At 48.7% G+C, this 15,509-nt stretch overlaps 1 protein-coding gene and 1 long non-coding RNA gene across 17 annotated transcripts in view; one reads left to right on the top strand and one right to left on the bottom strand.

The window, feature by feature from the left end:
• The window catches only part of ABLIM3 (actin binding LIM protein family member 3), a 176,385-nt gene extending 162,692 nt beyond the window's left edge, over positions 1 to 13,693 (top strand). For 3 of the 5 annotated variants that reach the window (XR_007476462.1, XR_007476464.1, XR_007476466.1), the window contains 6 exons: positions 1,463 to 1,610; positions 2,850 to 2,879; positions 3,437 to 3,495; positions 5,473 to 5,533; positions 6,236 to 6,862; positions 11,597 to 11,763. Coding sequence is in view for 1 of the 5 variants with exons in the window: in XM_004280373.4 (XP_004280421.1) it covers positions 1,463 to 1,610; positions 2,850 to 2,879; positions 3,437 to 3,495; positions 5,473 to 5,533; positions 6,236 to 6,243; positions 6,782 to 6,862; positions 11,597 to 11,710 (501 nt within the window). In the remaining 4 variants the exon portion in view is untranslated. Of the gene's footprint in view, positions 1 to 1,462; positions 1,611 to 2,849; positions 2,880 to 3,436; positions 3,496 to 5,472; positions 5,534 to 6,235; positions 6,863 to 11,596 lie in introns of all 5 variants that reach the window. The other 2 variants (XM_004280373.4, XR_007476465.1) reach the window with 2 other exon arrangements.
• Positions 1 to 15,509, bottom strand: part of LOC117196801 (uncharacterized) — a 132,257-nt gene that overhangs the window by 11,800 nt on the left and 104,948 nt on the right. For 8 of the 12 annotated variants that reach the window (XR_007476498.1, XR_007476488.1, XR_007476489.1 and 5 more), the window contains 3 exons: positions 7,942 to 8,017; positions 7,002 to 7,110; positions 364 to 510 (listed from right to left, as the gene is read on the bottom strand). The exons of 1 other annotated variant lie outside the window; for it this stretch is intronic. This is a non-coding gene — a long non-coding RNA (uncharacterized LOC117196801). The remainder of the gene's footprint in view (positions 1 to 363; positions 511 to 7,001; positions 7,111 to 7,941; positions 8,018 to 15,509) is intronic. 3 more of the 12 variants (XR_007476490.1, XR_007476499.1, XR_007476491.1) reach the window with 2 other exon arrangements.

Raw genomic sequence — 15,509 nt, 5'->3', positions numbered from 1 at the left:
GGACTTGCCTCTACCGCTCCCACAAGTTTGTGTTCAGGGACACTGAACAGCCTGAGGAAGCTGTTGCCAGCCAGGAGGTGATGTTCCTTCTGAGCTGAAAGCTCTCATGAGATACGTTCACTTTCATTTTGACAAACTCTATTAAAGTAGCCAATTCAAGGAAAAACGACAGGCCAGTCTTCCACCTAATTACCAGTCCAACCTTACTCAGTGTCTTTCAACTGAGCATAACCCAGGTACCTCTTCTTGAAACTAAGTTTCAAGGATAACCTACTACTCTTCCAGTGAGGAGTTTAACATCACTGAATAAAACTTAGGATCATCAGCCAATAACAGGAGATCTGAGAACCAGGAGAGACTCACCCAAATTCATCCGGACTCTATGAGGTGGCAGATGGGCCCAAGAATCCTCTGCTGGTACCTAGGCTCTGGATCCTTGGAGAGTTCAGGCAAAGGAGAAAAGTCTGCTCTGGGTCCCTTTGTAGCTGTCAAAACTGTTGACTGCATAACCTAAAAGTTGAGAATTATGTTTTATTCAGCAGACATACTAAGGACCTAAGCCCGGGAGACAGCCTCTGAGATAGCTCTGAGGGACAGTTCTGAAGAGGTAAGGGAGGAACCAGGATATAAAGGAATTTTTGCAAAAACAAAACAAAACAAAGCAGATAGTCAAACGTCCGTCAAAAGATTCTAATTAAAGAAAAAAACAGACATCTCACGTTAATGAATTTAGCCCTTTTCTGTGTGTGGGAAGATGCACTGAAATCATTCCTGTGATATGCACCTTAACTCTCTAGGCCCAGTATCCTGCTTTACTCCATTCTGAATCCTCTCAGGGTACACTGTTGGTGGTGGCTGCAGAGGTTGATGGCTGGATGGCTGCAACATCCTTTGTTTACTGACCCATGTTAGGTGACGTTCTCTGTTCACAGACCCATCAGTTCCACTCCTAGGTATATACCCAGAAGAACTGAAAACTGGTACTCAAACGAATACATGTACACACAGGTTCGTAGCAGTACTACTCACAAGAGCCGAAAGACGGAAGCAGCCCAAATGTCCATCAACTCACAAACGAATAAACAAAATGTGGCGTATCCATATGACAGACTATTATTCAGCTATAAAAGGGAATGAAGCGCTAATACATGCTACAATGTGTATGAACCTTGACAACATTATGCTTAGTGAAAGAAGCCACACACACAAAAGCCCACATATTGTATATGGGCTCTGGTACGTACCACCAGAGCCCCACCCTGACCACAGGACTACTTGTGGAAGAGAAATGAAGTCCCACAAAGGAAAATATGGGTGCTGCAAGGAAAGAGAGACACTGAAAAGGCAAAAAGTGCCAGAGGTTCACTATAGAGAATCTGGTCCCTCAGCCTTTCCTAAGCCTGTTCCATCTCAGTGTTCTTTGCTTCCTTCTAACTTCATCTTGTTCCTCCCCCACCCCCAGCTCCAGAGTGGAATTGGCCGACTAATTCTGAAGGAAGAGATGAAGGCCCGGTCCAGTTCCTACGCGGATCCCTGGACCCCACCCCGGAGCTCCACCAGCAGCCGAGAGGCCCTGCACACAGCTGGCTATGATATGTCCCTAAATGGCTGTAAGCACTGCCCTGTAACCTGCCGGGGTGGGGGCACTCTCTTCCCCATCAGTTCTTCCATTAGTGAATCTAACCTTCTATGGCCTCACCAGGGTCTAGAATACAGACTAAATAAGACCATGCTCCGTCCTGAGCAGTCACTTCTGCTTCTTTGGGTCATCTGAAGCCATGACTTCCAATCAGTTTCCATGTAAAGAAAAAACTCTTCTAACAGTCTGAAGATAAAACAGGATGCCTCTTGAGGTAGCAAGCCTCCCATCACTGGAGGTATACAAGCAGAGGCTTGGTTCAAGCACTTTGCCCTGAGAGTCTTTCACTGTAAGCTCCTCCCTGTTCCTGGACTCACATATCCTCTTCCTGCCTCCTCTCTTACTTACCCCTGTGGGATTCAGTCCTGCCAGGAAATCCTATCTCAGGTCAATACTTGATGGATAATAAAAGGTACCATTTATTGCAATCCTGTGTGCTGGGCATTTATAGATACATTATCACCCTTGGTCCTCACAAAGACCCACAATGTAGAGGGATTATTATCACCCACTTTATAGATGAGAGACCTGAGGTTAACCCTCTTGCCCAAGGTCAGAAAGCCAGTAAGTGACTGAGCCAGGATCAGGCCCAGCATAGAGTGACTTCAAGGCCATAAGCTTTTCCCTCTTTGCTGTACTGCACCTTGATTCTAGGTGAGCTCAAAGATGACAGTGGTGGTGGTGGTGATGATGATAAAGCCAATTTTATTGAGGGTTTTTATCTGTCAGGCACTGTGCTAAGCACCTTACTATATTGTGTCCTATATTCTTCACAATAACCCTATAAAGGAGACACTATCCCTCCCATTTTACAGATAAGAAAACAAAGCATGATTTACTTATCTGAAATTGGGTATCTATTAATGGCCAAGCCAGGATGAACTGATGGGCTGTTTCCCTGTTTCACCACTGAGAGGCACTGTTTTCAACCCCTGGCTCTGTACACTGCACTAGTGCTGCTCAAAATACAGCTCCATTCAATGGCATTTGTGCAACAAATATCGCAGAGCACCTGCACTGTGCCAGGTGCTGGGCTACAAGCTGGGTGGGGGAGGGAGGATCGGGTGCAGGTGCAACAGTTAGAAACTGACCAGTGGGAAAGGAGGTACTGAAGGAGGGCTCTCCTCCCCGCCGGCCAGGATGGCCCAGGTATGGGAGCCATTTCTGTCTGTCTCCATGAACGCTGATCTCTGGCTTCCCTCTCTTGCAGCCCCTCGGTCCCACTACCTGGCTGACAGCGGTATGTTCTGCCTGCCCTTCCTTCAGCCCATCATGTTCTGTGAGGGCCAGAGCTGAGTCAGCGGCAGGTCCCCCTTAGTTGTGATGACCATACAACGTGGATGTCCCAGCACAGTCCCCATCTGAAATAGTCCACCCCATGTGTTTGTCAGATAGTGGGTCTTAATCTTTGGTCCTGGAACCAGTGTTGCCATGCCCAACAGCTCCCAGAGAGAAAGAAAGAGCACACACCTCTTCCACCCACGTGGGAGCCTGCCTGTCTGAGTTCCAGCTCGACCCCAATTCCAGGACACATGGGTCCATCATAGGAGGATAGATGTGTGCAGGTTAACACCAGAAGACTCTGTGGGTGGGTACTTGGGGTTGGCCTAGAATTCTGCCAGGGTGAGGTACCCCTAAGACTGTTAGTTGTAAGCCTGGAGAGAAGTGGAAGGAGCTGGTGGTCCCTGTCTGTCCCCCTTCCCACAAGTAACATTGGCCATTTGTAGCCAGATGACCTCAGGGAGAGGAAACCCTGGCTTGGGGCCCCTGGTAATTGTCTTGGCTCCTTCTTTTCAGACCCCCTCATCTCCAAATCTGCCTCCCTGCCTGCCTACAGAAGAAACGGGCTACACAGGGTAAGAGAGGCTGTTCCAGGGACATTATCCCCAAGAGGTTCACAATTCCTGTGTTAGCTCAGGAGTGATGACTTACGGGTGAAACCTGGACAGAGGCCTTGGGGCTAGAGGTGCATTAACAAAAGAGCCCCCTGTGAGAGGGGCTGGGAGCACCTAGTATCTCTGGCACAATTACTCCATGCTGAGCACTTTACAAGCACTCACTCATTATAACCCTGCAAGGTAGTTACTATTTTTAATAACTCTATTTTGTGGATGAAGATGGAGGCACAGAGGGGCTCAGTGACCTGCTTGAGCTCTCATTCCTAGTAAGTGCTGAGCCAGGATTCGAGCCTGGGCCAGCTGCCCCCGACAGCCCACACCTGACTGCTGGGTTCCACTCACCCATTGTGGCTTGGAGCCTTCTGAGCTCTTAGATGTCCTGCAGCGTAAAACCTTCATGGAAGCTGTGAGGTGGTTTAAGGACTAAAAAGGGGATGAAAAATATGTCTTGTTGGCAAAAGGAGAGGCTCTGTGAATAGACAAGTGATGGGGGAAAGGGGAAGGACACTAAGATAGACATTTATTTACTGAGCACCTACTAAGTGTCAGGCACTGTTCTGAGTGCTGGAAGTCCTGCAGTGAATAAATTCGCTACTCCTGTGGAGCTCACATTCTAGCTGGGGAGACAGACAACCAATAAGTGCATGTGCGACTTGAAGTCAGCAGTCATAAGTGCTCAGATGGAAGACAAAGCAAGGAGGCAAAGAGAGAGAAGGTCAGAGAGTGAATTTAAACAAAGGCCTGAGTGCAGGGAGGGACCTCACCTCTCCAAGACCAGCAAGAGCCACCCTAATAGAGGGAAGCACAGTGTCAGAGTCCCTGGGTGGGGAGGATGTGTGGCTGGGATGGAGTGAGCGTGGAGATGAAGCCAGACGGAGATGTCATTAGGGCCCTGTGTGCTGGTAAGGACTCAGAAGGGTTCCGGTAGGTGTGCTGCACCATCCAACTCAGATTTTTTTTTTTTTTTTTTTTTTTTTGCGGTACACGGGCCTCTTACTGTCGTGGCCTCTCCTGTTGCGGAGCACAGGCTCTGGACGCGCAGGCTCAGCGGCCATGGCTCACAGGCCCAGCCGCTCCGCGGCATGTGGGATCTTCCCAGACCGGGGCACAAACCCGTGTCCCCTGCATTGGCAGGCGGACTCTCAACCACTGCGCCACCAGGGAAGCCCCCAACTCAGATTTTTAATGGGATCCCTCCTGTGTAGAGAAGAGACTGCTGAGGGACAGAAGTGGTAGACTTGTTAAGAGACAATTCTAGGGTTAAGCACACAAAAGGGATCAGAGGTCCATAGTAGAGCCACGGCTGGTGTTGGGGCCCCACCCCCTCCAAGCGGGGAAGAGACAGACCCTGTCCTCAGCACGCCCAAAGCCTAGACATTTGTTCATGAAGAGACAGATGTTTATTGAAAGCCTTTTATGTATGCCAGGCACTGCTCTGAGTGCTTAGAATACCTCAGTGACCGAACAAAACAAAGACCCCTGGCCTTGGAGCTTATATTCTTATAGGGAGAAATCAAAAGCAAGCAGTAAATAGTACACAAGTCACCTTATACACAATGTAGAAGGTAGTAAGTGCTATGGAAAAAGAGGGGGAAATTGAGCAGGATGAGGGAGGTTGGGAGTTGGGGAAGGGGCGATTTGCAATTTTAGATAGAGTTGTCAGGGCAGATCTCAGAAAAAAATGATATTTGAGTAATGAAAGAAAGCATGAGCTGTAATTCACTAATAAATGAATATTTACTGAGTGCCTACTATGTGCCAGGCCTAGGCACTAGGCATATGGCAGTGAAGTAAATCACTCCACCTTGAGACCGAGGCTTCTGAGAGGGCCCCGTGTCTCACCAGCCCCAGTGCATTTTCTGGAGATGGGTGAGTACTTCAGGGAGGCAGAGGTGAGCATGCCTCAGGCCAGCCCTGGTTCTGTCTCCCCCGCAGACACCCAGCGCAGACCTATTCCATTACGACAGCATGAACGCTGTCAACTGGGGCATGCGAGGTGAGTGCCGGCCTCTCCTGGGACTTCACAGGGACCTCATTATAATGCACTGCTCATAATAGCCCGTTTGACAGACGATTCTCGTCCCACGCTGGGCTCTGTGCAAACCCCGAGTTCCCTTTCACTTCCCATTCCCTCCCTTTTCCCCTGCTCTTCTCTCATCCTCTCAAGTCCCTGGCCTTGGGTGATCTCCAGGCCATCTGTCCCATCTGGATTCCCAGAGCCATCACAGAGTGCTTGCTGTTCTCCCAGTACTGCTGAGCTAGAGTTGCCTGCCAGCCCCGGGTGGAGGGAAATACTCAGAGCCAAATGCACATTCTTCCAAGAAAAAATTCCATGAGCCTCATGCTCTCTTCCAGTGATGCTCTCCCACCAGCCTCTTCCAGCTCCTACAAGCAGGCTCAGGCAGGAAGGCAGGCCCACATCAAACCCTGGAGGGTTCCCCCCAGAAGATGAAGGATCTCACCCGTGTGCTTCATGGTCCCAGACTCTTCTTACTTCTATTCTAAATATCTCAAACGTCATTTTCCCCCTAAAAACCTATCTCTGGATCAGCCCAACCCCTTTCTCCATTGTGTTCAAACCATCCTTGATTTGGGATGAATTCAATAAGGACAGTGTCTCTATGACAGAGGCCAGTGTAGTGATGCAGAGCAAAGACTGATGGTTTCTACTTTGTGTGTGTCTCTTTTCTCTCTACAGAGTACAAGGTAAAGATACACAGACCCTGGGGGTCTCCGGGACCCTGCATGTTGCTACACTGGGGACCGGCAGGAAGATGACAGCACTGTCTATGCAGGGAAGGGAACATCGATAAATAACCCCAAGGGTCCTCTCAAGACTAGCATTTCAAGTGCCTCCTTGGCCCAGTTTCCCTGAATCCTGCCCTACATCTCTTGCCTCCTGAAACCAGACAGTTCCCCCGGGCCTCGGAGACTCTCTAGAGGCTTGCCAATCACAGATATGAGACATTTACACTCAGGAGCCCTTGTGCTCACATTAAGGCCAAATGCAACCAAGCTCATCCCTGGCAGTATTCAAGGACTCCAGGGCCTTGCCTTTTGGGAGAAGGTGCCTTGAGGCTGCCAGGAAGCCCGAAAAAGGACATACTCAGCCCTTCCTCCAGACTTTAATCTCTGGCTCTTTCTGGACAGAGGAGGGAGCCCCAGCCAGACACAAAATATGTCTGAAGGGACAAGCCCACCACCCTCACCCAACCTACAAATATCCCCCCTCCTCTCTTCTTAGATCTACCCTTATGAACTGCTCCTGGTGACCACAAGAGGGAGAAACCGACTGCCCAAGGATGTGGATCGGACGCGTTTAGAGGTATGTGTAGAAAACTGAGCAGGCGCCTTTGGGTTTGAAGTGATTCCAGAAATTGCCTGGTCTAACCCAGCTTGGGAGGAGCAGGCAGAATGAATGGCGTAAAGGTCACACAGCTGGTTAAAAAAGCAGAGATTCCAACCTGGTTTCCTTAGCCCAAGACTGTTCCCTGCTGTTCTATGCAGCCTCCTTAATTCAGTTAGCATCTGTGGTGCACAGCTACAGCATGTCTCCAAGTGGGGCTGATGCTTCTGCAGACATAAGAGAAGAGCTAGATTTGGTTCCTGCCCTCTAAGAGCCTGCAGTCTGTCCGATAAGAAGAAACACAGCACTGGTGTTATACAGGATTGTATAGAAAACCAGTGCCTGTGACAGGGAAGGATGGGGGACAGCTCTGTGCAGAGGGTAAACATATAAGCAAGTCTCAAGCAAGACTCCCTAGGTTCCAACCCTGATGCTGCCATGCCCAACTGGACAGCTTGGCCACATGACAACCTCTCCAAACTGTAGTTTTCTCCTCTGTAAAATGGGGTGACTGTCATGCTTCCCTCAGGTTGCCAAATGACATACATGAAACAATACACATAGAGCCCTTCACACAGAATCTGGCAGTGTACTGAGTAGAAAATTCTTCATAAGTGTTTCATTGCTGTTACTCAGAGAAGACCACTAAAGCTGGGTGGGGTGATACAGGCTTCCAGGAAGAGGAAGGATTTGGATGGACTTTTGGAGATGGGCAGGTTTAGATGGATGGAGAGGCAGGAGAGCAACATGAGCAGTGGGAACAGCATAAATAAGGTGCAGACATGGCCTGACCATGGCACTGGGCTCTCAAGCCATCCAGTCCACTTGGCATGGAGTCCCGGTCCCTGGTTACATTAGTTCCAGGAGCACATGCTGCCCTTTTCACCCCAGTGCCTCTCCCTGGAACACCCTTTCCATCTTGCCAGCCTCCTCACTCATCAGGGCCACATTCTAGTGATGCCTGTGCCCCAAAGCCTCCCCTAAGCCTTCTTCAGGATGTGTCGCTAACCTCTTCCTCCAGCCTCCCCAGCCCTGCGTCCAGAGCACAGATCCAATACCTTCCTTTCTCCTTTGCATCAGATCATCAAGCCATCCATTTCCTCTGCCTGGACTAGGGGAGGTGTCAGGAGATGTCTGTGGAATTGAATGCAGGCTTGTAAGAGAGGAGGCTCAGCACTTCTTGGGACCACCCCTGACCTGACGGCTGATGAATTTGCCCAGAGTAGAGGGTTGGAGCTGCAGGAGGGAGATGTGAGTGGGTCAGGAAGCTCTGTGAGTCCTTTCAGCTCTAGCATGCTGGGGTAGCAGGGAAGGAAGCAGATGATTCTCCCCACATTTATAACAAGGGCTTCGTTTCACAGTCTAGCAGTGAGTGTCTGCCGGTGCTGAAGGGGACAGCTCCGACAGCAGCTCACTGGAGCCAGCACTTAGGGGTGGAAATGTTCACGAACCTGGTTCATAATGGAGGACCAACTGTTCTCCTACATCCTCCAGGACACCCAGAAGCTCAGACCAGGAAAACGCAACCTTCTCTAAGCATCAGAATCACTTAGGGAGCTTTTTTTAAATACCAATACAGGGCCCCATCTGAGTCCAATCAAATCACAATCTGGGGAAGGAGCTCAGGCATCAGTATTTTTCAGAGGCTCCCAGGGATGTCTAATATATAGCCTGAGCTGAGACCACTGGGCTAGAGACACTGTCCTAGCTGTCTGCAGCAGTTCAGGAAGGGCACGGAAGAAGGAAACCCCTGACTCTCTCCTCAAGGAGCTCGGAGTATAGATACTTGTTCACTCAATAAATATTTATTGTAACCTATTATATACACCAGGTACTGTTCTAGGTGCCTACAACATATCAGTGAACAAAACAAGGACCCCTGCCCTCTTGGGGCTGACGTTCTCATGTGAGGAGACAGACAGTAAATGACACAAGTAATAAATATAGGATATAGTATGTTGGGAAGTAACCGGGCTGAGGGAAAGGGTAAGAGGAGAACAGAGTGAGGGGGGTTGGGAGTTGGAGGGGTGAGTTGCAGTTTTCAGTAGGGTGGTCAGAGTAGATCTCATTGAAAACATGACATCTGAGCAAAGACTTCAAGTAGGTGAGGGAGTTAGCCATGCTTATACAGGAAGGAAGAGCATTCTGGGCCAAGGGAACAGCCGCTGACAAGGCCATGATGCAGGAGTGAGTCTGGTGTGTTGGAGGACGGCAGGAGGTGAGTGTGGCTGGGGCCACGTGACCCCAGAAGAGAGGATGAGGAGATGAAGGCCAGGCCATGCTATGTGACAGACACATGAAGAGATCACTGCACTAATGAGAGTGCCGGTGATTGAGTGCCAGCCACTGTGCCAAGCATGTGACCCGCATCATCTCAGTCACCCTCACAATATCCGTGAGGTAGGTACTGGCATGCTGCCACTCTCAGAAGAGGACATTGAGGCTCAGTGAGGTTACCATGTCCAAGGTCACACGCTCCTATCTGCCTGGCTGTAAAGCCTATGCACTTAACCTTTATGCTTTAAAATCTGCGGTGAATGTCAAATGGACAGGGCTGCCATTGTGTGCTCTGAGAACTCAGAGGAGAAAGGAGGCTCCACGTGGCCCTTAACAGGAGGAGAGAAGAAAAGCCTCAGACTCCTTCAGTGTGTCCTACAGTGTTTACTTGAGTAATTTAGTCTGCCATTCCTTTAAATTGAGTCTTATTTAAAAAAAAAAAAAAGATTTTTAAACACAGTGGAGAGAGCCAGCTAGAGAATCAGTAGTAACCATCACTCTCTAACAACAACAACAAAAAGAACAAATGAGACAGTTCCCCTCAGTCTTTACTATGGAAGGAGCAGAGAATGCTCTCATATCCACACAGTTTTCAGCACTCGAGTGCAAGTAAAACAGATTTGGGCGAGTCAATAGCACGAACAAAAGAAGAGGGGCACTGTCTAGACTGGTGGAGTCTAACAACCAAATGTGACGTGTGGATGCTGTCTGAATCCTTATTCAAACAAACCAACTATAAAAAAAACACTTTGAGACAATTAGGGGAATTTTATTGTAGACAGGTATTAGGTAATTCTGTGGAATTACTGTCATTTTTTCCTTGCCCATGCTGTTGTGGTTATGTAAGAAAATAGCCAGTATGTTTTGAGATGCAAACCGCTGTATGTAGGAGTGAACAGACAGTGTCTGCTTTAAGACACTTCAGCAAAGGAAACAGATGAAGCAAATGTGGTAAAACTCTTTGAATCTGGATGATGGGTATGGGTGTGCATTTTCTCTCTTTTGTGTATTTTTGAAATTTTTCATAAAAGAAAGACATATTTATGAAATTCTTAATGGGATTGACCAAGAGGGGCAGTGAGAGTACACTGCATTTGGAATCAGAAGCCCTGGACTTTGGTCTCAGCTCTGCTATTTACCTAGTCTCCTCTCCTCCCTCCCTCTTGGGCAAGTCATTTTAATTCTCTGACTTTTGCTTTTCTCATCTTTCAGTTGGGTAGAAATAATTCCTGGTTTTCAGAAGAAAATCAGGTCAGAAGAATTAAAGGAGAAAAATGAGGGTGAATGTACATTTATGAACTACTGAGCATAATACAAACGCAATACAAGGAATTGGTGGTAGTGTTAAATATTAAGTACTAAAAAATCAACTCAGAGTCATCGGCAGCCAACGATATCTAACAAAAGTATCAAAGTTACTTTTACCTAAAGTTCTGGAAATGTGGCGAAAACATTAATTCACAGGGACAATAGGCCAGAGAATTGTCTAATTGTTACGTGGCTGTATACATGATTCTCATTCAATCTCCCTCAATACTCAATTAGCTAATATAATTGCTACCGACAGCAAGTGAATGCAGGAAGTTTACAGGAAGGATATATGGCCATCTATTTCTATCTTTAAACATAACTGTAAATTTTATTTTGAAAAATAAAATTTCAGACCTCCAGAAAAGCTGCAAGAATTGTAAAATGAGTATCCATCTACCCTTCACCTAAATGTACCAATTTTTCACATTTTGCCACATTTTAAGTGCCATATATTTCTAACTCTAAAAGCTTAGGATAATGTATCAACTTTCAAAGCTGATGGGAAGGGGCAGGAGAGAGGGCAGGCAGAAAGGGGTTAAAAAACCTGCCAAGGCATGCAGAACAATGTTTCATTATATGGCATACTTGTTTTCAAATAAGAAAGAGATGAAAGGACATTTCAGGGAGTGGGGGTTGGAGAACTCTGGAGAGTAACTTTTTTTCATTGACTGGCCTAAGGAACAACCTTCCAGATCATTTGTAAACTAATTAGTAAGAGGAAATATGCCCTAAAATCTTGGGCATGCCTCCTTTTTCTTCCAAAGCAAAGAGCGATAACATTAATCCATACACACTCCTGGACACAATGCATGGAGCAGGGACTGCAGAAAGGGGAGGTCAACTGGGATGCATCGAGAGGCACTTCGGTGAAGCAGAAGTCCCACCTGAGTCCTGGGCGGGGGAGGCCTTTCCAGCCAGACCAGCTACAGAGGTCCCTCCCAGGAAACAACCACTCACACACTGATCCATTCAACAGATATTCATCATACACCTTCCATGGGTCAGACACTGCCAGGCACAGTGTACCCAGAGGAAACGTACAGGAACCAATCCTGCCTCCACCTGCCCCCAGCCTGCACCTCACATCCTCAAGCTGTCCCTCTGTCTCCTCCCACCTCCTTGCAGCGCCACCTGTCCCAGGAAGAGTTCTACCAAGTCTTCGGCATGACCATCTCCGAGTTTGACCGGCTGGCCCTCTGGAAGAGGAATGAACTGAAGAAGCAAGCCCGGCTGTTCTAGGCAGAAGCTCTATAAATATATATGCATTTATATAAAGATATATGTAAAGTCTCTATACTGAAGCTCGGTATAATCCTCTCGTGTAATGGGACACACTGCCTGCCATGAGACTTGCTTTTCTGTATCGTCAGGCAAGCCCACATCTTCAAGATATTTTTATGCTCCTTCCTTTCTCTTTTCTAAGTGCAATGGGATTTGGGAAGGGATTCGTGGGGACTCCCATCCTTTTACTGGGAAGCCTTTTTATACTGAAACATCTCTCCTGACTTGAGTCCCCTAAGGTCCAACTCTCTTTGCTAAAGGAGGTGCCTGAAGGAGTCTCTCTTCTCTCTGCTTCTCGGCTCTTTTCCCCAGTCTCCAGGGAGGATGCTGCAGTTTTCATACCTTATTGGCCCCAGAGGGGCCCTCTCATGGGAGGATCCACAGCATTCTCCCCAAGTCACTGAGCACCTTTGAGAGCTCTGAAGAATCTTCTCATCACCCCGACTAGGACCTCAATGCTGTCTGGGGGTGATGCAGCTAGAAATGTGGGTTTCATGTCTACTCGTTACAGAAGTAAACAAGTGGATAGGGCCCTGGCCTCTCCTCTCCTCTTCAATCCTCCTCCTATCCTTGATCCTCACCTCTCTCTAGTCCAAATCTACGCCTCATGGTAGGAAAAGAAAAAGCACTTCCCTTCCCTGCACTATTACTTCCAATAGCCCCCTGCCTGGCCCCTATGTGGAGAACCAGAGGGAGGGAGCGGGAGCTGGAAGCAGGAGACAGAGCAGGGCACCCATTAGCACTGGAGCTGCAGGACCTCTTGGGACCCTCCCTCATTGCTCCCAGAACCTCCTGACCCTTCCCCCTTTGGAGGAGAGGCCCATTATTGAAGCTTGTATTTTTCAGCCTTACTACAATCTATGTGCCTGACAACTCACCACAGGGCTAATGTTCCCACCACAGCTCCAACCGAACAACTAGACAGACAACCTCTAACACTCCCCGCCCAAAGGTAATATAGGCCATGTCCTATAGAAAGTTTCCCAGCCTATGTCTTCTGGTCCCTGGGCTGGCAGAGCAACCCAACCACACCCCCACCAGTCCTCGGCTTGCATTGCAAAGTTGGCCATGGTTCATGGGGGAAACTTTTGAAGAATGACTACTTATGAGATTCCAAAATGGAGCATTGGCCAACACCACTCATGGTCATACTGATTTCCCCAGTGGCTGCCTTTCCTGCCTCCTTGGCTTCTGGAACAGGGGTGAAAGCTTAACCTTCTCCCCACCCCAAACCTGCAACCACGAGTTGGTGATATCTGGTGGGGTCTGTTCCTTCCTGGAGATGGCTGGAGTCAGACCACTGAGGTCGTGGAGGAAGAATGAAGAAGTAGAGATGTCAGTTACCACTCTCAAGAGGTTATGTGTGGTGGCAACTGTAGAACTGACTTCAACTCAACAAGCCCTCACTGAGCACCTGCTGTATACTGAGCACTGGATGGGGGAGGGAGACGGAAATACTGGGATGAGCAACATGGGGCCCGACTTCAGGGGCATGCCTAGTAACAATGGGTACCATAAGGCAGGTACTCAAACATGATGGATGTGAGGCAAAAAGTGATAGGAGACAGCACGAGAAAATGTGACATTACTAAGAAGGCATATGCAGCTGGTGCAGACCAAGGAAAGCTTTCTGGAAGAGACTGCATTTGAGCGGAGTTCAGGAAGGATCTTTGTAAACTGGGAGGAGACTAACTTGAAAGGGTCATAGGATGAGGGGCCATAAAGGAGGTCTAATATGCTCTCATTTAAAATGTCAGCCCTCTCTGCATCTTTTCTTTTTGGCCAATATCTTTCAACTGTCCTGACCCCTTTGGAAATGTCCCCAGCCAGACACATTCATTGAAACTGCCTCATTATCACTGGTTGAGAACTTGGCGAGATTGAAGGGCTTTTGTTATTGTTGGATATTTTTTTCCCATAAATGCACATAATTTCAACCCAGACTTGTGTCCTTCTGTTGTTTCTAGTGTGAGTGAAGATGAGTGACGTGGGGAGAGACTGAACCATGCACATTTTTCAAAATAAAAGTGTCAGAGAGCAGCCCTCCCTTGGCCTCAGTTTCTCCTTCTGTAATAAAGTTTGACCAGGTAAGCATTACCCAAATTGTTTCCTGCAGAACACAGGGTCCTGCAGGATGGAAGAGGATGTTCCAATAACAAATAAGGTTTGATGATCAGAAAATAATAATAAGACCCAGGTGAGCTGGCGACTTCCAAGAGGTAGTGAACCTGGAGGTGGGGAGGCATGGTGAGTGTCAGAGTACTCATGGTCAGTAAACCACCCAGCCTCTGCATTTGACCTCATCTGATTCAGTGTTGCAGTTATTTGACAAACAAGAGGAGGGAGATCAAGAGTAGAAGGACATGGAACTCACCTCCCCCCCCAACACACATCAAAAATACATCTAAATGTGGAACAATTCTCACAGAAAACCAATTGAAAACTAGCAGAAGATCTCTTATACAACCAAAGCTGCAAGTAAGATCCCCTTGTAACCAGGTAGGACAAAAAAGAAAATAAAGGCATCAGGAAGGGACCAGTACCTCTGGGAGGGAGTTATGAAAGAAGAGAGGTTCGCTCACCCTGGGAACCCCCGTTGCCAGCTGGGAGGTCCGCCGGGACAGATAGGGAGCTGAAAGGGCCTGGTCTCTGCTCATGAGGAGTGTGTGTGTGCTGGCTTGCTAACAATCAGGGCAGAGAGAGACCAGCGCTTGACGGCTGCCACGTCGTCACACTTCTCAACCCAAAATGCAGTCAAGGCGGGCCTGCTAATAGGCACAACAGCTAGGCACTGAAACTCGGCCTTCAGGAGAGGGACCCTGGGAGAGGACTCAATCTAGCTGTGCAGAGATAACCAGAAGGGCCTGGAGTGTGGTCTGGGCCACCACTGTTACCACATGCCACAGGGGCCCAGTCCACCATAGGAGCCCCAATTACAGCATGCGCAGGGCAGGACATGGGTCTACCATAAGAGCCCCACTGTCAGCGTGCTCACGGAGGGATGCAGCACCAGTGGTGGTGGACTTTGTGAGTCCACACATGTCAGGAGTGGGGCTGACATCAGCCAATTATCAGGGCTCCCATAGCGGGGGCGGGTCCAAGAACAGGTCCAGCAACAATGGACCATGTTGCTGCGCACACCAGGTGGCATAGCCATCACAGAATCACAAATCCCCTGCGACAGCCGCTGGGGAGGAGTTTGCAGTGGTTCCTTTCCCAGCAGGAACACTCCTGTCCTACCTACTTCACACCACAGCTTGCAGTCATATCTGGGGCAGACAAGCCCTGGGAGAGCCCTATCACAGAGGCACCCCAGGTGCCAAGTGGCAGCACAATCACCTTGATTCCTGCAGCCACAATGCCCCGGCCCCCAGTGCCTGCCTGACACTAGGTCTCGGACAAACACTATGGAGAAAGGGACATAACCTTGGGCTGCTTCTGGGCAAAACCAGGGATGCCTGCACAAGGTTCTCTGTGACCACTTGGCCTCACTTGCTTCAGCACTCACCTCCTTGGGGACAGAGCACACACTTAAGGGCAATGCAGCCTTACTAAACCCAACCCTCAGGGCTTCTACTTCAACAACTGGGGAGCAGACCCCACCCCTGACAGGGCTGTGACAGCCACAGGGGAAAGAGGAGGTCCCACCCAACTTCCAGTGCAGACTCAGGTTACCACACCACCAATCACACCCCCCATCAAGGGGATAATTTCCACTCTGAGGAAAGACATGGCTGACATCCATACCAAAACTACT

This window comes from Orcinus orca, chromosome 3 (assembly GCF_937001465.1).
Source record: "Orcinus orca chromosome 3, mOrcOrc1.1, whole genome shotgun sequence".
Taxonomy (NCBI): domain Eukaryota; kingdom Metazoa; phylum Chordata; class Mammalia; order Artiodactyla; family Delphinidae; genus Orcinus; species Orcinus orca.
This window is presented reverse-complemented; position numbering and strand designations above follow the sequence as displayed.